At 39.4% G+C, this 22,710-nt stretch overlaps 1 protein-coding gene across 1 annotated transcript in view; it reads left to right on the top strand.

Moving 5' to 3' along the window:
* Positions 1–22,710, top strand: part of LOC122563724 (CUB and sushi domain-containing protein 2) — a 616,258-nt gene that overhangs the window by 116,021 nt on the left and 477,527 nt on the right. Inside the window, exon 6 of the mRNA XM_087976898.1 lies at positions 20,570–20,673. Within this exon, the coding sequence (XP_087833024.1) occupies positions 20,570–20,673 (104 nt within the window). The remainder of the gene's footprint in view (positions 1–20,569; positions 20,674–22,710) is intronic.

Here is a 22,710-nt window from a genome sequence, read left to right as displayed (position 1 = left end):
AAATTGACAATATGAGGTGTGCAAATTCATCTTGCACTGAAGTTATTAATTTCAGTGGCACTGTAAAACAGGCCATCACATATACAGACTGGCTACTGGCTATACTTTTCTTTCCATTTATATTTATATTGCCTGTTTTATGCTGCCGGCAGTGTTGGACAGAACAATGGAGGTCAGGATTTTTCAGTTGTATTTTGATCCAAAAGGCTAACCCAGTTTCTGTCCAATAGCTGGTGGTGATAAAATGTCCAGAATCTCACCTTGAGAATTTGGAGTTCAAAATGCAGATTTAATTAAAAGCCTCACTTCCTAAAACCCATTCAGAAAATTTTGATTGGTCCTATCAGACACGGTTTACCTTTTTGCTTTCATGAAAGGGAAGATTAAGTGCAGGGTTCACAATGAATCTGGCACGAAAAGCATAGAGCATTGGAGTATTAACACACTGTGCCACCCAGTGGTAGACTGCAGATTAGTGCTTGGCTCACATTTCGAGTTTAAATTTTGGGGGAATATTTGGAGTTGATGCTAAGGGGAGGCTCCAAACAATTTTCATGTGGCAGCTAACTTGAAACAATTTATTCAGCTACAGACAAAGAAAATATGGCACATGAGGCGATTATTGTAGGAATTGTAGTGATTGATATGTTGTGATTTGACATACCACAAACTCCTTTGCGATCCTACTGTTCATTGTATTTTATCATAGGTTAGCAACTGGGAAATTCGTCATAGTTAATAGTACAGTACTGAAATAGGGCCTTCAGCCAATGATGTCTGTTCCAACCATGATGCCATTATAATCTAATCCCATCTGCCTGCACATAAACTATATCCCTCCTTTGCCAGATTCTTCATGTCTCTGTTTAAATGCTACTGTTGTATCTGCTTCTACCACCTGCCTTGGCAGTGCATTCCAGGTACCTACCACTCTCTGTGCAAAAAACACGTACCTCGCAGCTCTCCTTTAAACCTACCCCCTCTCACCTTAAAACCTATGTACCCTAGTAATTGATACTTCCATCCAGAGAGAAAAAAACTCTTCCTATCCATTTTATCCGTTATTTTATATACTTCTATCAGGTTGCCCCTCAACCTCAGATGGCATCATGAAAGCAATCCAAGTTTGTTCAACCTCTCTTATATCTAATGCACTCTAATCCAGGCAACATTCTGGTAAACGTCTTTTTCACCCTCTCCAAAGCCTCATATCCCTCTTCTAATGTTTAATTCTATGTTTGCTGACCTCAACCTGAAAAAAGGTCTCATTATTCTTGAGAGTTAAAGGTTTGTGATAGATTTTTCTGCAATATTGCATGTATTTAATATTGTGGACCTCTTCAGGAAGAAAGCATTAGGCAGAGTCTAATACACACGATGTGGGAGGGCTGGCAAGAGACCTACATTTCCACATTTTGGCACCAAGTTGTACCTTTTGGGCATGTAACTGGGCAACAGCAGATCTTCTCTGGGATCAATGATGGAACTCCCACTAAACTCCTCCCTTTTACTTGCAGCTGTCATTACATGCAGGGCCACCACTGAGGCAGAGCCTGCAGCCAGTAATGCATCAATCCAAGGCTTAGAATCCTGAAAGAACCCAGGTGACATACAAGCGATGGCAGGATTTGTGTTGTTGGATAGAGGGTTCATAGAGAAAGTGGTGGGAATGGTGGTGGAAGCCATCAACAACCCTGACAGTTTGCTTTCTGGGTTTCCACATGGCAAGTTCCCTAACTATCAATGGTTGAGGCATCAATTGGTGATGGGGCCATGGGTCTTCTCTGCTTAAACAGAGCAGTATCAGGAAGGCAGCCCAATTAAATGCCCCACTCCACTTCTGCAAACAAACCCACTTCGAGTGAGAGATTATTAAATTCCATTTTTTTTTCTCTGAAATCACGCTATTAAAAACTTGTAATTATTGTTTGAGTTTAATCCAGCAGTCTTCAATCTGGTTTCATCCAGATTACATTGGTAGAGTGAGCACATGTTCAGAATGTGAATGTGTGAAGAATTGCATAATGTAATACCATTGTTATAGATAGAGATGTTTCAGTCTTGCAACTGCTGTGAAAGATCTCTTTACTCTGTTTATGGGTTTTTAAAAACATTTATTTTTCAAATATTTATCCATTCCTTTAGTTTCTGTTTCCAAAACTAATTCTGGCAGGTGGTCATGTCTGAATAAATCTCTCCAAAAATAATAATATAATAGCAAGTTTCATTCTTTTTAGGACAATCTGAAAGCTATAGCCTCTAGTGACCATTCATTGACAATTAAGAATGAATTGTTTTCTGATTTGCTTCACCAAAACCTGTCAAACATTTTGAAAAGCACTCGAGCTCTTTGAATGTTCTTTGTCCTAAAATCTAGAAGGTCTCTCCTCAAAACTCAAATCCGGCATATTTCAGAGCCACTCTGCTTCCGAACTCATTTGGTCCAAATGTGGAGAATAAACTGAATTCAAGAGGTGAGGTGAGGGTTCCATGCCATTGATATCAAGGTAACATTGGACTTGATTGTGGCATAACGGAGTCCAAAATGAGTTAAAAAGACTGTCTATTGATTATAGATATCTCACACAATTGAAGATGGTTGTGGCTGTTGGAAACCAATCAACTTAATTCTAAGCTACAAGAGATAGTCAGGGTAGAGTCCTAGTCTAATGTCTTCAACAAGTTCATAAACAATTTTCCTTCCAATATAGAATTGGAAGTGTGGACATTTGCTGATGATTCAGTAATTTGTATTGTTTTGTAACCCTTCAGATACTGAAGCAGGCATATCCACAAGTGACCATATCTGAACAATTGCAAGTTTCAAATGATAAATAGCAAGTAATAATAGTGCCACAAATGTGTCATGCCTGTGTCATGCCACAAATAACGGTGTCACCAACAAGATAATCAATTGCATTCCCATCAACCAATACCCCACCGTTAATATTCTGGGGCTTACCACTGGCCAGACATTAGTTGGACTAGTTGTACAAATACTATGGCTACAAGAGCAGATCAGAGTTTGAAAACTCAAAGGTGAGTAACTCACATCCTTACTACCCAAAGCCTATCTAGCATTAAAAAAATGTCAGGAATATTCTCTATTTGTCCAGATGAATGCAGCTCTGAAGAAATTCAAGCTTGACACCATTGAGGATAAGCCAACCCATTCAGTCAGCATCTCATATATCGCTTTATACATTAATTCCATACATCTCTTGCACACAGTGACAGCAATTTTTGCCATCTGCAAAATGGACTGCAGCAACTCAAGACTCTTTTGACACCCTCTTCCAAACCAGAAAATTTCACCAGATAGAAGGATGAGTGTAATGTCCATAAGGGAATACCAACCCTTCCAGTTCCATTCCAGATCATACACCATCCTAACATGGAATTGTCAGAATCCTGAAATCACTTTTGGCCAGTATGGAGGAAGTTCCTACGTCACATGGAATGCCGTGGTTCAAGAAGGCGATAAGCCAAGGGCACTTAGGGATGGGCTATATGGCCTGACTAGCAATTTCTCATCCAAATGATATGTAAACTCCTTAGTATATATTTTCTGCATCTGTTCATAGCCTCAATTTTCCCAAAGCAACACAGCCAAAGGAAATACAATATTCTTACTACAGACTCTCTGATAATTTGCTTTTTTATTATCTGTTCACTTTGATAGTGATATTTATGAAATTGGGTGATTTATAAAATTACTCTGAACAAACTTTTCACTGTGGTCTGTCCCCTAAATATTTTGTCGCCCAAGTTGGAAATATCATGAGTCTTAATTTTATCAGTATTTTTCCATGTGGCATCAACTAAAAGGGAACACCAATTTGTACATTTAATTAGTGCTTTGTGAATAATGTACAAGTATACCTTGGTTCATCAAGTTATGAATGAACTGCGGCAGGCATTATCAAGGAAAAGGATGGTTTGGTAACCTTTGCTAAAGACAAATTTGAAGAATACAAAACAGTGACATGATCAGAACAGCACTTGGAGTAGAAATAGCACAGTGCCAGCTAAGACATAGGACTCTGAAGTTTAAAAAACCTATGTACTGAGACCTCTCAGTACAAAATGACAGGTTGTTGACACTAAACAGCCATTTATCAATCTACCAATGTAGAGATAGTGCAAGTCATCTTTGAGATCAAAATGTGGGAGTTCTTTATGTTGAACTACTGTCACAGCAAATAGATTCAGCTTGCTATTACTTACTGATTTGCTGTAAATCTGCAACACAAGACTTCAGTTTGAAAGATCAGGGCACATTTCTGTTAGATACTGTCCAGCTCTGCCCTGTTATTGAGAGGCTTCTCTTTTTTTGTCTGAGATAGTCTGCACTGTGACTGAAAATTCAAGGGCTGTGCTGTAGTTAAAAACAAGTAAATAGATGCATTTTTTGTCAAAGAAAAACAAACTGTCAGGTGTTGTATTCCTAGCAGAGCGAAAATTCTTGAGATTTCAATATTTACGTTTATAACCTAATGTTCTACAATCATATTTGTTTTGTTTTCTGCTTGAATCTGTCCTGCATGCATTTCTCGTAACAGATTTTAACAAATACACTCTGTTGGCTTTCCTGCAAAAGCAATCTCACCTTTATGCATTAGCTTTCTTGATTTCAGGTGAGAAGGCATGTCAGTCCCAGTTTTTCCCTTGTTCATATACTCCTGAAGGAATTGAACCAATACTGGAATGCAGTTCCACAAGTGTTGGTCACCATTTCCATATTCTTGCCCAAGTGTGACACTCCATCTCTTAATATAAATGAGTTAAACTTACCCGATGAACAAATATTTTCCTGTCAGGTTAGTAAACTTCACTGTTGAACACACAAGTATAAATAGTGAATGAAGTGTCACTGAGAAGATGAACTAATACCTCAACGTTCAACCTACACAAATCCAAGAAGAGTTTTCAAAACATGATGTGGGACTGGAACCCATTATAATCTGCACGCTTTTCAATCATGGGCAGTTGAGGCAACCGATCTGAGTCTTACACTGAGCAACAGCCTGGTTGATAACTTTGCTTCTTTTAGAATTCTAGACCTCCTATAGTGTACATAGAGGCCACTCTGTCCACTGAGGCTGCACCAACCTTCAAAGAGCATGCCCCCTACCCTATCCCTGTAACCCTGCATTTACCATGACTCAGCCATGTAGACTGCACTTAAATATATTAAAGGTTAAATCTAGCCCTCACTGGTATGTGAGTTCAGCTCAAAATATTACTCAACTGTAGGCAAAGCTTAATGATTGACTGAAATAAATATTTTCCTGTCAGGTTAGTAAACTTCACTGTTGATCACACAAGTTTAAACAGCAAATGAGGTGTCACTGAGAAGATGAACTAATACTCCAATGTTCAAGCTAATTAACATCATAAAATTGACCATGTAAATTATTCAATTTCTGCACTTGGGTGAGAGTACAGAGTTAGATATTTCTAGTGAAAGAAATTACATTAAAAATTGCAGTTTGAAATATTCCTCAAGAGGTTTCTTCCATGTAGCCGAGCTTCTTTATTTGTAGCTTGGAAGAAGGGAGGGTGGATGTGGATGTGGATGTTGGAGGTCAGTCATCTCAGTCCCAAACCATCACTGCAAGAGTTCCTCAGGGTGGTTTCCGAGGACCATCCATCTTCAGTTACTTCATCAATGACCTTCCTTCCAGCTTAAGGTCAGAAGTGGGGAGGTTTTCTGACAATTGCGCAGTTATCACTACCATTTGTGACTCTTCTAATACTGAAATATTGATGACAACATGCTGCAAAAGCTGGACAATATCTGCATTTGGCAAGTAGTTGGTACTTTACAAGTGGCAAGCAATGACTATTTCCAACAGAAGAGAATCTAACTATTTCTCCTTGACATCAGTGACAAGCAGCTGACACAATCCTGGACAATGCAGACACTTGATTGGCATCTGATTCCCCATATATAATGTTCACTCCCTCCACTAACAATGGACAGTGGCAGCAGTTGGACCATCTACAAGATGCACTGTAGCAACTCACCAAGGCTTGTTCGATGACACCTTCCAAGCCCGTGAATTTGACCACTTAAAAGAATAAAAGCAGCAGATATATAGGAACACTGCTTCTTGCACCTTCCTCTCCAAGCTACACACCATCTTGATTTGGAACAATATTGCTGTTCCTTCATCTGTTCCTTCCTAACAGTACTGTGGATGTTTCTACCACCCATAGGTTGCTTTTGTTCAAGAAGGCAGCTCATCACTGCCTTCTCGAGGGCAATTCAGGATGGGCAAAAAATGCTGGCACAGCATAAATTAGACCTTGATGGACTTCTCATCTCATGTTGCTACAAACCTCATCCGAGCCCACGTTGCTCAAAGACCCATAAGAGTCAACCCTATGCCCATATATTGAGAGTTAGGAACAAAAAAAATTGCATTGTACATTCCAGTTGCCTCAGTGGAATTGGATAATGCACAACACAGAAACTGAATATTCATTTCATCTAGTCTGTGCCAGTCCATTTGTGATTCACATGACCACTGCTTCCCTCCCTTTTTCACTTAAACTTATGATCATATAACCTTCTATTCACTTTCCTTCAGCTTTTTAAAAAAAAAATCTAGCTTTGCTTGGAATGCATCAATGCTGTTTGCCTCAACTACTCCTTCGTGAGATCACATTTCAAACAGAATTCATTTGATCCATCTCAAGCAATGCCATGAGTCCATTTATTATCACAGCGCACATGCCATATTTCAGGGCATCCTTGCAAATTATTTCATAATTTTAAATGAACAAAGTCTGACCTTTAGCTTTCATAACTTTTAACTAAGAACAGTCAGCATCTAATTGACCTGATCAGGGCAAGTAATATCCCTTTGTGGCCTTAATGTGATATACAGTATTTTAATACTCATATGCAATTCAGAAGAACAGTATCCTGCACATTATAGGGTAAGTTGCACTTGTCCTTCTGAAACAGAAATTGACCTGATTTTCCACAACAGTACCTCAGATTTTCTAGATGATTGAAAAATATCAAATACTTCGCCACAACCTTAATTAAATAGCACAGTGATCATGTAGAAATGAAGACTAGGACATAAAATTAAGGTTGTATGACAAGTGCAGAGGGGACTCTTCAAATTGAGGCCAAGTAGTGAGTGCTGACAGATAACTTAAACATCAAGATTATCATATCCAACTTTTACTCTGTCGTCATGTAAGAAAGATACATCTGTATTCACACCTTACATGTGTTCACACAGCTCTCATACATATGCTCACAAAATCTTCTCTTTTTGGTAGTCCCTCAGGTTGGAAGATGGATTGCTTCCACTCTGGGAGGGTTGCTTGTGCAATGGTTGAATAGTCCAGTCTTGGAGCCACAGACTCTCCCACACGTGGAGCAGGTGGTGTTTGAGGAGGTGGATGGCTGGATGAGATGCTCTCGATTCTATGCACTCTTTCCTCTGCTTGTACTTGCCCTCCATGTGACTTAGTGATGCTTAAAGTGGTTGGCACTTTCGCAGATGCTTCCTTTCCACTTTTTATGTTCTAGGGCAGGCGGTGCTCACATGTCAATGGAGATGTTGCATTTGTTTAGGGAGGCTTTCAGGGTGTCGTTGGAGCAAAATACCCTCCAAGTGATCACTTACCAATATGGAGCTCAGAGTAGAACACTTGTTTCGGGAGTCTTGTGTAGAGTTTGTGGACTATAGCAGCGTTTCAATACTGATCAGGCACAGGACGGTCATATTGGTGCACCTATCCAGCAAGTGGATTTGCAGGATTTTGTGACGGCATTACTGGTTTTAACTCCAGAGATTTGAGCTGTTTCCCATACATGGTCCATGTCGAGTCAGTCTACTGGAAACTGAATGAAAGTTTAGCTGGTCCTTCCCTGTCACTGTAACACTAATGTGCTGAGACTCATTCTCATTTTTCAGGCTGAGTTTGGCTTAATAGGCACAGTGCAGGGAACATTTGTAAGACTTAGCCCTCATTGTCCCGAATACTGCTCTGGTCTCTAAGCAAGAAATGGATTTTAATACACCCATTAATCATGGAACAAAGTTCATCAATAAAACCATTAACTGCATTTGCAAACTAGTTATAGTTAACCTTGAAGTAGTCAAATAATTGTACAGGGCTACATGGTATTAAATGCATTTTTCTTTAATTAAGTTTTATTCTTTGTTGCTGTTTACAGACATGTGGCACACACCAGATGTGTGATAATTAAAGATTCAAGTGGGTACTCCCTAGATGGCAATAGTTTTCTCAAGGATCTGTAGTTTTATCGTATACAAATTGTAGATATATAGCTCCTATTTCAGAAATCAAGAGTGTTTTTATATATCTGCCTATCTTTGAATGTGTTCAATTGGATGTTTCTCAACATCTCAAGTATGTACATTAGAAATTAGCAACAAATATTAAATAAAAGTGATGAGAGCTGAGTGTTATGGAATAGAAATTAATGCAGTGCTCATCAATTTGCTCTAATTTTAGGAGATCGACATAACCTTCTTTGACAGCATCCTTTCTGCTGGCAGCATCAATTTGTATGACCTGATAATTGAATGCAAAATCTGACTGGAAGAGTTATCCTTTACGCACTCCTTTTTGTTCATGTATTAAAATCAAGTACAATGACTAACATCTCGAGATTTTATTTTAAAAGGTGATTGAATATTTCTAAATTTCATATATTTTTAATAGAAAGAGTATTTTATAGAGTGTGATGTAATCTACTGACTGCTGGATTATATCCCAGTGATCTTTCTTTATTTGCTGTGTTCCAACCTGCTTTACCAATAAAATGTAGAGACTAGCCTTTTATCCCGAAGGCTTTTTATTCCCTATATAGTTCTGGAAAGGACCTTGACTGTTGATTGCTGTGACATTGCCAATGACCCACATAGGTATCCATTGCTATTGCTGTAATGAACTTGCTCACAAACCTGTTTGGGGACTTGTACAAATTGCTGGACCTTTGCATTCTGAGAAGGTGCGGGAATTGCAGAGATTTTGAGTCTGAAGGAGTGATTCAGAGATTGTGAAAACAAAATAACAGGAGAGTAATCTTGCCCATGTGTTATTAATATGCAAATGCACAAAAGTCAAAGCTCATCAAGTTGAGGAATATAGTTTCTAAGTTTCAAAAATATGGGTCAAAGGCCATCAGCAGCAGGCACCTCAGGACACAAGGAACTTCTCCAAAAATGGAGCAGTCCTGTTGGTCTCTCAACTTGGCAACTGAATTATTTAAAAATTATTTTAGGTAATTGCAGACTCTGACCTTGAAACCACTCAAGAATCAAGGCTACTTTCACTTGCAACTTGGCACAGTAAGTGTCCCATTCATTCACTTCATGAAAACAGTGGTGTCCAAAGAGATGGAAACTGAACACGGAATTATTGCCAACCAGATAACAAAATCATTGGACTGCTGGTTCCTAACAGTTAGCAGCGATGGCTGGTGAGAGATACGGCAAAGATGCAAGAGAGATTGGACTGTGTATCAGTTGGTGAAAATATGTGGTAGGAGAGCAAGTCAGACTTCATTTTCTCCACTGTTGCCAAACAGATTCTGGATTGAAGCTGTAGAAACTTACGGAATTGTACAATGAGTGCAACTTTTTGAATAGTTGCTTCTTGTCTTGTGGTCTCTGTCCAGATTATTTATTCTGCTGAGGTTGTAAAAATAGCCACAAGGAGTAGCAATTGTGATGCAGATTAGCAACACAGAAACAAGGAGCAAGGGTGGCACATTCAGCCCTTCAAGCTTGATTCACCATTCTCGCTCATCTGTCTCAATTCTATTGTTTTGATGTCATTTATAAAGAAATCTACCATTTGAGCATACAAGCTTTGTGGAGGAGTGCAGATAATTCCAAGAATCATGACTTTGAATGAAGATATTCCTCCTCATCTCCATTGTAAATGACTTGCCCATGTTCTGAGGCTGTGCCCCTTGGTTCCAGAGCTCTCAGCCAGGGGAGACATCACTCCTGTATCTCACCCCCCCACCACCACCACCTCATCCCTAATCTTTTAACTGTAAATGGTTTACCTAATTCGCAAACTTGACTACCAGTTACTCCTCCAGCAATTGCAGTTCTCACTTTCTCCTACCAGTTACTATGGAGTCACCAATAATATGCCTATTAATTCCATTGTTGGAATGATTTGCTCACAAGCTAACATGGTGGTCCCCATATTTCATCAAAAAATGGGACAATTAAGTGAACAATTAAGGGCTACATCTCAATGTAAGTGATATTCATACAGCTGAAGTGGACTAGGTGTTCTTGCTGCCCATGTGTCATGCAAGGCAGCTTGCTCTCTCAGGAAGGCTGGAGTCACTCAATCAAAGATACTTTGCCTGCTCGATGGTTTGGACATCTAGAACGGGGAGTGCCCATTGAGAGTCATCCTCCTTTCCTTTGCCACCAACACCTTCCCCTACACTCCTAACCCTGTGAAACCCTGCACTTGCCACATTCCTGACCTGCAACCTGGGCCATTCTGGGATCCACGGACTCCAGTGCCTGTCCTTTCAGATGCAGCCAAAGCTTCTTCAGTGGTGTTGCTGAGCACAGGATCTACAAGCCCCTGATTGCTCGGCAGCCCTCTGTTAGCAGGATCCCTGCCCTAGGGGACTTGAATCTAAGGGAAAGTGCTTGTGGCCTCGCTGATGCCTGATTAGCTTGTACAATCCCAAAAGCAGGCAGGATGAATTTCTCATCCCTCCTGACTTGAATTCAGAAAAGATTTACAAGGATATTGTCAGGCTTGGAGGGTTTGAGCTACAGGGAGATGCTGAATAGGCTGGGACTGTTTTCCCTGAAACATTGGAGGCTTAGAGGTGACCTTATTGAGATTTATAAAATCATGTGGGCATGGATAGGCTAAATATACTTTTCCCAGGGGTGAGGGAGTCCAGAACGAGAGGTTTAGGATGAGAGGGGAAAGATTTAAAAGGTATTCAAGGGGTAATTCTTTCATGCAAAGTGTGGTGCATGTTTAGAATGAGCTGCCAGAGGAAGTGATGGAGGCTGGTACAATTACAACATTTAAAAGGCATCTGGATGGGTTTAGATGGATATGGGCAAAGTGCTGGCAAATGGGACTGAATTAATTTAGGATATCCGGTGGGCATGGATGAGTTGGACTGAAGTGTCTGTTTCCGAGCTGTACATCTCTGTGACCCTATGACTTTGTTCTACCTTGTTCGTAGTTCATTTTCTGAAATCTCAAGTGTTTCCAGTTTAGTTCTTGTAAACTATTGTTACCAATGGCTGATTGTCCTCACCATGAGCCTTGGTGATGTCACATGTTAGGTCCATCTGTGAATAATTGAAAACCAAATGAGTGTTTGTGAAGGGGGCGTACTTCCTCTCCCACTTTAGAAAGTAATGAAATATATTTTCTGCTTATACCAAGCTTTGTTTGCTCTTGACTTTTGTTTTGCCTATGTTCCCTGCTGTTATATAAGGTACATTTTCATTTGAGCTTGTTATCCTGACTATAAGAATGGAAACTATTTTTAAATCAATCTTCAAAGCAGATGGATTGTAACCCTGGACTTTATGGCCTAGAGGATGGGATCCTAGCACTGCACCATTAGTCCCTTAGGATCAGTTCAGCAACTGGGAGAGACGATAGCCTAGTGGTATTATCACTGATTGTTAATCCAGAGACCCAGATAATGTTCTGGGGCCCTAGGTTTGGATCCCGCTCTTGCAGATGGTGGAATTTGAATGCGATTTTTAAAATATGGAATTAAGAGTCGAATGATGACCATAAATCCATTGCCAATTATCAAGAAAAACCCATCTCGATCACTAATACCCTTACCTGGTTTGGCCAACCTGTGACTCCAGACCCCACAGCAATGTGGATAGGAAATAATTGCTGCCTAGCCAGCGACATCTTCATCTGGTGAATGAATAAAAAGGAATAAAGAAAGTATTGGCCAAACAGTTTTGTCTTTGTGGTGAACATATTTTGAATGAATCTGCTCACATATGCTATTACAAATCTCTGGATGAGGTGAGACTTGAACTTAATCCTTCTGCCCAGAGGTGAATCATCACCATTGCGCCACAAGAGTGCAAAACATTAGGTCTGGATGGCTAGTCCATGACTATTACTACTATGCCAACTATGCCTCCCCACCACCACTATAAGGTTGGGAAGGTTGAGCTTCCTGAAGGTCTCCCATCATTTTCTCATCTTATGACCTTAGCACAGTTAGTTCTCGACAATGTTTCTTTTTCCCTGTTGCAGAGGTACTCAGTGAAATTTTAACTCTTCAAAACCCATTACTTCTGCAGTGTTAGACATTGGCCTGTTAGTCCATTGCTGAATAAGGAATTGTGAATTCTGCATGCAGTCTAAATTGATACAATCACTGAAGCATTCCAGTTTAATCATTGTACCTTGCTGAGTGAACCCTTCCACCATTCTTGTGCTGTGGATTATACAACTTCTGTCGCCCTGACTGCATGGCCAAAATGTATAACATCTTGCAGTCTGTTTTCACTTTCATCTGGATAGATATGCAGTATTTATTCCCCAATCGCTTTGTGCCTGTCAGCGTTGTGCCTAAGTTACTGAACACTGATGGTCTCCTGGTTACACCTGATGTATTTGCAAAGATAATGTGATACTTGCACAATATCAGATCAATAAAGTGAGGCAAGACTGCAAGATTAGGAAAAAAAGGATGATTTTTAAATGGGTACAACGGTCCATTGAACAAAACTGATTGGATAACAAAGTTTTCCTAATAATCTACTAATTTTTCACTTTTACAGCCTATTGTGGTAAATGGCACATATGGCTAAGTGAGTTGTGGCAGGTTATTTATCCAACATGGCAAAATATCAACATTAATTGTTTTCATATCTGATGTGTTTTCACTTTCTGTGCACAGAGACTGAATTTACAGGAAGACACATGAAAGGAACTTTTTAAAAACATACTTTTGTTGGCTTCTGGCATGTAGAAACTAATGATTAGACAACAGTCATAATATGATACCGCAACAGATTTTAATGTTTGCAGCTGGTTGCTAAGCAACCTTTTTCCAGGTCCCTAGTACATTAAAATCTAACTACAATTTTGAAAAAAGCAAGTTAATTACTGAATTAAAAGTGCTTTTTTAGAAGAACATTTCTCAATTTACTAATGAGTGAGTCATCAATGATTTTTGTTCATTTTGAATTGTGCCCTCTTCAGAAACAGCAAATTTTATATTCTGCCTGTTGAAGTGAAGTGAGCAATATGTTTTGTTTTGTTACCCTGCAGAGTTCCATGGACTGAGATTATAGGCCTCTAACAGCTGCAGACAATGTCTTTGTGCTGTGTGATTCCAACCAGAGGAGAGCTTTTCCCTTGATTCCCAATTACAGTACCTCAATTATACGATGGGTACTGGATGCATCGCTCGGTCAGATGCTGCCTTGATGTCAAGGCAGTCGCTTTGACCTCAGTACTTTTGTCCAGAAAAAGACCAAGTCTGCAAGGTGTGGAGCCAAGTGACCTTGGCAGAATCCAAACTGAGCATCCGTCTGAGCATCGGGCGCAGTTAAAATGTCTTTATGAATCTTATGTACTGAAATGTTCTTCATCCTATCACACAATGTGGTGTAGTTTCTCTGTTTACCGAGTCTATGATTCACAACAACAGAACTTTTAGTTTCTGCACACTGAAACATTGTGGACCCTGACTTTTAATCCTTTCTGACTGTCAGGCTACCTGGTGTTTGATCTGATGGTTGGTCATAAGCTTTTGACACCAGTTGTTTACTGGCTTGTTTTAATTGGAACTTGAAGTGATGGAACACCTGTCAGTTAGTGCACAAAACCTAGTCATTCTAGTTACCAGTTCTGAAGAAGAGGCATTGAACCTGAAACGTTAACTCTGTTTCCCTCTTCACAGATCCTGACTGACCTGCTGAGTTTCTTCAGAATTTTCTGTCTCTATTTCATTTCAGTGAATGTTCCTTTGCACTGACACAATGATAAGAATTTTGAACTGCATTGAGTTGCAGAAACTGATCCTCTTAAATCAATGTTAATAAAGCTACATGCACAATGCATACTGAAGTCAAGAACTCAGTCACGGTTTAAGTATTGCTAATAATTGTTTTATTTCCATGCATTAATATTCAGATCAAACATTCTTCAGCTTATGTACCTATGTAAGAATAAAATAAAGTAAAACCAATTCCAATCACCCCAAAATTACCCACAACTGTAAAATTCCAGTCATTCTCCAAGTTCTCACTAGCTTAATGTTCTATTTCTGGAGGTGACTTCAGTGTAGCAGGCCCAGAGGAGAGGTAGAGAGGACAGTGTTGCAAGGCACGTCTAGATGCCCTTCCTGTCCATCTGGCATAAATGGTATCACAGGACACAAACTAGAGCTACCCCACTTTGTCTGCTCCCCTGTTTTGAAGTAACCTCTTTTTTTTGCCCACAACGTAAGCTGCTGCTCCTTTCAAGTCAGCAGCTCTCTGATTTGGCTCCAATTTTGAGAGCCCAACTTCTATTCTTAATAGACAGCAGACCTGTCCAAGATCAATAAAGAGTATCTCCTCGGCCCACCAACAGTCTCCATGCGTGACTGTTACCACAAACAGGGTGGTGTAGGGAGGGAGGCATATGGTTTGGAACCTCGAGTGTAATCTCCATCTCGGTTTCCTGTGGTTGCTTTTTCTTTGAGGATTCAATTGTTATTTGATGTCAACCATTCATGAACAGTTTTTCCTCAATATTCAACTCAATACTAAATACTCCCTTTCATACCGATTAGGGGGCTGATAGTTTGTTGGTAATGTGCAGGTTATGTACAGGTAATGGCAGAGGTTCAAATCCTTTCATGGTATTTGATGGATTGTAAAGTCAGTAAATTAATAAATGTAATGAAGGGATCTAGAATTAAAGGCTAATTTTAATAATGGTGAGCTATAAACTCCCATTAAGCATCATAAAAACCCATCCTGCTCCCTCTGTTAGGGAAGGAATGCTGTTGCCTTTATCTGGTCTGGCCCACGTGTGACTTCAGACTGTCAGCATTGTGCTTGACTTTTGACTGCCTCCAGAAATGAGCTGACAACAATTCAACTGGACCAAACTATTTCAAAAATGTCAAAGCAAATGGACTGCTGTGGTTCAAGAAGGTGGCTCACTACCACCATCTCAAGAACAACTATGGAGAGGCAACAAATATCGTCCTTGCCAATGATGGCCACGTCCCCTGGAATAACAACAGATGCACCATATATAATTATATAATATAATTACATTTTTTTTCCCTGCAGCAGTACCAGACTCTCATTTGTATGCACTGTGCCAGCCATTCAATTCATGTTGAGGTTTACTGTTCACCAAGAGCAATAATGTAGATTAAGAACATTTTTAAAAATAGGTTAAACTTAGACATGGCATTGCAATTAACCTTGTTGAAAATGGCTGCAAGGCACCACTCCAAGAAGCTAACCAGTCACCTCTTCCCCTGGTCAGTTTTTGCACTTTCAAGAAAGGTTTCTAATAATCTGTTAAACACAGATGTTCACCTTAAAATCAAATTAGTTTACATGAAATTGCCCAGGTGTTTCTTTGTTCAATTTGTTGTGAATGATTCTGAAGCAGATCCTTATCTTTGAAGGCAATCTTAGGCATGGGGTTTACTCTGTTGAAAAAATAATTGCATTCCTCATCATAACCTCACAAGCCCCAGTTTTTATACTGAACTCGGATAGGAAATTAGTAGCATTTCTTCTTCATGAGTCGTGAAAAACCTTGTGATAATCCTGTTCCCTTTAAAGACTTAATAGAACAGAAACTGAATGGGTCCAATAAAGATCGGACAATCCACATGATCAAAGTATTATTCAGGCAGTAAAGACTCTGTGGAATTTTACAGCACAGATGGGAGCTATGTGACCCATTGTTTTCGTGCCTATTCGCTGAAAGAGCTGTCCACTTTGTCCCATACCCTTTAAAATTGATCAAATCCACTCAGACTCAGGATTGATTTTTCTGTCATTTTAATACTGGGAAAAATAGGAAAGCCATCAACTGTAAAATGATGGAGTATCCTTTCAAAGTGGTGAGAATGTGCAGGGCGAATTGGGAGGAAAATTATTTACAGAAATATCCTGGAAGTTAATATTTAAACTCCGATTCATAATGTCTGCTGTATTGCTTTATTTTCTTACTTCTACAGATTGCTTTTTTAAACAAAATCAAATCTCCTCAGTGCAGTTCCCTGCCGCAAACTTAATTTTGATTTAATATTTATAGTGAGTTTCTGATAAAATTGATCAATATTGAGTGACATCTTGTTGGCTTTTTTGCTTGCTGGTTTGTGTATTTGATGACTTTGGTCTTAAGAGCCAGAACATCTTTTGGATGCTTAAGTGAATTGAAGATAAGAAATGTAGGTTATTTATCAGAGAGTTGGTGTGTACTGTGAGTCTATGTTTGATTTTTTTGAAGGAACCTAAGCTCTGTACAAATCCACATTTCACAAACCTTTGAAACATTACTGTGTAATTGCCATTTAATGACGTAATTTGAGCATTGCATCGAGGGGTGAAACAATAAATATCAATGTCTACAGCTAACTGAGAATGTCATATAAAATAAAACTGTTGTTTTAAAAATAGGGTAAAAATATTTTCCTCATAACTTTACTGAGCTGCAGACTTGTTATTCATAATTGTGTTCTACATAGAAGGGTATTAATAATAAAATAAATCTCACCAGATTTAATTTAGTCATGAACTAATTAAATCGACTATATTGAAGGCTTTGTGGTCAGAGGACACTGGCTTAATTCTAGGATAAATGGAATTGCAAGTGAAGGAACTTTAATTAATATTCTGGGAAACAGCTATCTGCTGACATTTTGGCAAAAGGCCAGGGAGAGACAGCCTCCCATTGAGATGTGCATGGATTGCTTCTGAGATCAATAGAGGGGCTGAAACCCTGGATCAGTGCACGCCGTCATGAGGATTGCTGGCTTATAGATGGCAGGTTTTAATATCTGTTTGCTGAGAGTCATTGAAGGTTTGCAGTATTCAGCCTATATGCCTGTTCCAGCTACCTCAAAGTGCAATCCACTTAGTACCACTTAATTGTTCTTTTATATTGTTATGAAATATTTGTCTTCATCAATTAAGTCATTAAAAATGCAACTATCTGTCGATTTTATTAGTAATCAGCTGCAAATTATTTCTCAACCAATGTCTTTCGTGGCGTCACAAGAGTTTCTTTATTCACTGGCAATATGTATAGATATCAATAATGTGGAGTTTACATCACAACTTATTTTCCTGAAGAATCTGTGATCCTAGTACTCTGCTCCTGTCCAGGCCAGGAGTCCTGGAAGTTACTGCCTAGTATCATTACAAAGTCTCAGGAGCATCTCATTAACCCAAAGTCATGAAGTTTCCACCAGTATATGCTCTTTCTTCACCCCACTTTTTCAGAAATTATTTAAACCATTGGAAAGTCACGGAATTTTAAGTTTTGCTCAGTACAAGTGGAGCTTTTGCAACCTTTATGTGCTATTGGGTTCATATTTTGCCAGAGTTTCTGATGACAAACTGCTCCTGATTTCCTTGCTTAATTCTTGAAACTGGCCTCAACTGAGCCCAAGACAGATTAACAGACAAGTTGCAGTTTGTCACCTACTGCTTTTCCGTGCTCCGAACCCTCCTTCTCCAGAATGCCACAAAAGGTTCTAATTTTTTCAAGAGGTATATTGGGGCTTTCGCAGTTAACAGATAACAGATACAGGATAACAGATCTGAACCTCGAATAGCAATTTTACACTTGTGCAGTGTTTAAATTAAACATCAACTGGGGCGATGGCAGCACAGTGGTGATGTCACTGGATGAACAATCCAGCGGCCTACACAAATAATCTGGGAATTTGAGTTCAAATCCCAGTTTGGCGGCTGGTTGAACTTCAATTCACTTCAATCAATCAACCTGGAATATAAGCTGTTCTCTGTAATGCTGAATGATTATTGTTTTGTGTAAAAATCTATCTGCTTCAATAGCATTTTTTTTAAGGGAAGGAAATTTGTCCTCTTTCCCTCATTTGGCAGAATTGTGACTCCAGAGACACATCAAGCTGCCTTCAAAAACTGCGCAGCAAGCCACTTACTGCAAGATTAATTATGGTTTGGCAACCTTACCCATGATGGCCACACCCCATCAAACTATGAAACAAATCATCAAGTTTAGTTACTAGATTATTTTAAACTAAATTTTACAGCTTTTCTTGAAATTTCCAGCTTCTGGCTCTACCCAACCTGTATTTTGCAATATTCGTTTGCTGAATGTTAAATTTATTAAACAGTATTTTGATTTTAGTGCTTTTCATTTCCAGGTTGGCTGTCTGTGAGAACTAATTAATGTGTTCAGTGGTTTGACCAACTTGATGACATTAGTGCACCTCTGTGAGGGGGAGCCCCATTAAAGAATGCTGAACCTACCCTACACAAGGGGAGTTCTTGCCAGAGAGATCATGAGACTTCTCAGTGAGGCTTTCTTCAGATCTGTGTTTCCTTCATCACTGCTTGCAAATTCCAGGTTATTATGTTAAAAGCTAGCCCTCCACACAACACCAGATACATCCTCAGATTGAATTAATGTCTTCGAGGTTTCAAGACAGTAATAGGAATTTCATAAAAGTCTGACTTTTTTTCAATTTATCAAGTAACACTGAAATAATTTGCAAATGGTTCTGTTCCTTAAAGTCATTTGCAGTTAATTAAAATTGGATTGCTCATATGTTGCATACCAGATGCTTTGATTAAAGTGATTTTGTTTTGGTTAAACTCATTCTGAGCTGCATGATCAAACTGCACCAATTTACCAGTCTTCACTGCAACAATGAATATTTTTTGAAATCAAGATCCTTTTAAGATATCCTGAACTGCACTGGTTCATCGCAGGTTTCATGTTAGGCAAAGTGCAAATGAGTTGAGTGCAACCTTGAGAGTGAAAAATCCTTTGCAAAGCGAATGCAATTTTGGCTCAATTTGTAATCAGAAAGTCAATAATGCAGTAAGCAGTTTTAGTAGATTGAAGGAATGGGTTTTGAGCCCAGTCTTCACAGATAAGTCAACAATCTCTCTTAGTATATTTTAAAATCTCTTCACATATGTTCTGAAAAATATGTGAGACATGACTACAATGCCACAACAGCCATTTCTTTAGAGCTCTGTTGCTCGATAGTATTGAATCATCAACCTTTTGGTTATTGGCTAAGCACACTCTTACTTGTATTACAGAGACTGACTAAGTTATTTCAAATTTCATCACAATAGGATTTGAAACCAGATCCCCAGAATATTAGCCTGGGTGTTACTAGTGCAGAGATATTACCACTGTGTTACCTCTGACCTTAAGGGCACAGACCAAAATGAATTTGGAGCAGAATAATTTAATTATTTGTCAAAATGTGCTTGATGCAAAATACCTTGGTCCTTGTGAATGAAAAGGAAATGAATGTTTAATTGAATAATGTTTCACCAAATGGAACCTGCTCTCACACACTCATCTAGAAATCAGGCTAATGGAAAAATCGTAATTTTGTCTTATCCTTGTATGAGCTATCTTCATACCTAATGGTGGCATCGATGAGGATAGAGAAAAATGAAAAGGGATTGTGGAATTGGTGTCATTTAGAACTAAGTTTACAATGTCCACCACTTCTGGCATTATCCAAATTGATCGATATTGAATATCCAAACTTAATTCAAAGAAAATAGAATTCAATGTCCTGGGTTGATATTTAACCAAGCAGGAGAGTGCTGAATGGGCATCCAGTCCTCTTCCCTTGTGAAAGCCTATGCCAGGCCTTTCTAGCCTACCACCAATTGAGGGTTTAATTAGGCAATGATTGCCCATGTAGGGGCCTCATCCTAATGTCTTGCCAGAAACTAACAATGTGGAATTCATGAGCGGTCAACCTTGTGACTGGAATGGTCTCTCATCTAAAGTTAATCAGTGCATGATGAAAAGACCCTGCTTCAAGAATTGGGGGCATGCAGGACACTTCATTGCCCTTGTTGCTGAACTTCACCACCCCATTTCCATCATCACTTGCTGCTGGCCAGGGCTCCAGTGACAAAGCTAGTCCTAGGGCAGTGTTGTACAAGTTCCAGCTACTGCCTCCTCAGTGGCATTGTCATGCAATAGAGTTGCTGACCTTTGACTGGCAGGCTACTCTTGGCATATGGGATTTCTACAAGGGGTCCTTGATCCCAGGGTTGGCACACCAGTGTCCAATTAAATGTCTCAGATGATACTCGATACGTGGGCTTCCCCTGAAAAAAGTGAGATAGGACTCTCGCTAGCACTGCAGCTAGTGGACAGGACACCCATCACTTTCATAACATATTGCCTTTTGTGTCTAATCCCCTGGTGAGGAGAGCATCTTAGCAACCCTTGGCAGTTAATAAGACTGAATCTACTCTGACTATTTTTCACGCTGCTGTCAATTACTTTATTAACATGTCAACTATTGTCCTGACAGGTGATTAAGCTGACTTTTGATGCATTTGAATTGGAAAGAGGCTACGACACTTTAACAGTTGGGGATGGTGGGCAGCCTGGAGAACAGAAAACAGTACTTCATGTGTAAGTAATGTCTTTGATGAATACAGGATAAGAAGATGTAAAGCTTCCACTCAATATTCTTGTTTGCCAGACTTTGAAGAGATCCGATAATTCTTTTTTATCGGTGGAGGGCCTATAAAAGTTTTCAATTTACTAAGAAACTGATGGCAATACGCCAATATATTAGTAAATGGTTCCACATAGTTTTGTTTTACTGTCATTTTCAGTTGTTTAAAGTCAGTTTTTTTTTTCAGTTCTTTGATGGGATGTGGGCATCGCTGCCTGTGCCAGCATTTATCGCCCATTCCTGAGTTGGGAAGATGGTAGGACCACTGTAGTCCACATGCTGTCAGCTGACTCATGGTATTGTGATGGAGAGAGTTCCAGGGATTTGACACAATGACACTGAATGGACTGAAATGTTCACAAGCATTAGCCTGGAACTTTATTTTTGTGATAAACCAATGTTCAGTAGTACTAATAAAACTATCAGGTTACCACTCAAGTGTAACAAATAATATTCCTTCATGTTAGTATTCCCTTCAAAGAACTACACTCCAAAATATAGCCTAACTGCACCGGTTCATGGTGAGTTTTAGATTTGTCAAATCAAGCAAGATGAAAGGATTGTGAGAGAAACCTGGGCAATTTGCACTGATTGTGTCCAAAGCAAAAATGTTTGATCTTAATATGTAGACTTGTTCTTCGTGAAACACTTTCATGTGACAAGCAGCTAATAATAATTAATTTTGGATCCTAGTGCTCTCCTAACAGAAAATATAACTTGAGAAGAATGTTTTTATCCAAGAATGGGAGGTCTTGGCATGAATCAGGAAGTCTCCAAAACAATCTCAGCATCTCTAGGAGCCATGTTACCTTCTGGATAATCATTCTGTGGAACAAAGGGAGATTGAACAAGTTGGGAAAGGGATGTTTCACCAGGAGACCAGTTTGTTTTACTGCCTGACCTTTAAGGTGGATTGTGTGAATTGCTTACTTGCTCCAAATGGGTGCCCATTTGGAAACAGCTCAGTATTTGAGCCAGCAGTGCATTCCATGGCTTCTGTGCAGGAGGGGGTCTACGAGAGTTTTGGAAACATGGAATGGAGAAAGCATGGGTAGTGGTGGCCTAAAACATTTTTTGTGAGTATTCTGCTCATTCCAGCCACCAAAATATATAGATTTTTTTTAAATCAAAAGAACTGCAGATGCTGTAATTCAGAAACAAAGACATAAGTTGCTGGTAAAGCTCAGCAGGTCTGTTTTGGATTCTTTGTCTTTGATTCAACTTGCCACATCGTCACTCCTGTTCTGAGAGCAATGGCGTGTCCACAATCGGTGTTGCACTCAGTGGATTGTAAACATGGCTTCAAAGACAATAATAAGTGCAAGAGCATGAGGTTCCCAACTGAACCTCTAGCAGCACCAGTTGCCTGACTTTATGCTTGCTGTTAAGGGAGGCAAGAAGGGTAACACCATGGTTTTCATTTCAACTCCTGTTTTCTGCCAGTATCCAATTTCCTTTTCTGTGATTTTTTTTACCTGAAGGGGATGATTTATCTTGGCACAGAGTTTTGAGAATGATGTCCAGGTGACTTATTTACTATGCTGAGGACAGCAAGCTAATGTCACCCTAATCTTTGAGAAGAGAAACATGTGAACATCCAATGTAAAGCTACTGTTTAATGACTACAATCTGTATCACTAAGAATTCAGTTGAGATCTTGGGAAGCACAAATGTTGAGTTATAGTCCAACAGGTTTATTTGGAAGCACTAGCTTTTCAGTGCTGCTTCTTCATCAGGTGGTTGGCTGGAATGAGCTAACTAATCTGGAAGGAGCAGCGCTCAGAAAGCTGATGCTTCCAAATAAACCTGCTGGACTGTAACCTGGTGTTGTGTGATTTTTAACTTTGTCCACCCCAGTCCAACACCGGCTCCTCCAAATCATGACAAATATTGAGAGAATACAAAAGGTGGCTGCTGATTTATTCACTTTTGGATAATGGCTTAATGAGTTCATCACATCATCTTCAACTTCACTTTTCAATTACACTTCA

The sequence above is a fragment of the Chiloscyllium plagiosum genome, unplaced genomic scaffold, assembly GCF_037043375.1.
Source record: "Chiloscyllium plagiosum isolate Xiang-an unplaced genomic scaffold, Cpla_swu_hap1 HiC_scaffold_30, whole genome shotgun sequence".
In the NCBI taxonomy this organism is placed as follows: domain Eukaryota; kingdom Metazoa; phylum Chordata; class Chondrichthyes; order Orectolobiformes; family Hemiscylliidae; genus Chiloscyllium; species Chiloscyllium plagiosum.
Note: the sequence above shows the minus strand (reverse complement) of the source record. Positions and strands in the feature narration are given on the sequence as shown.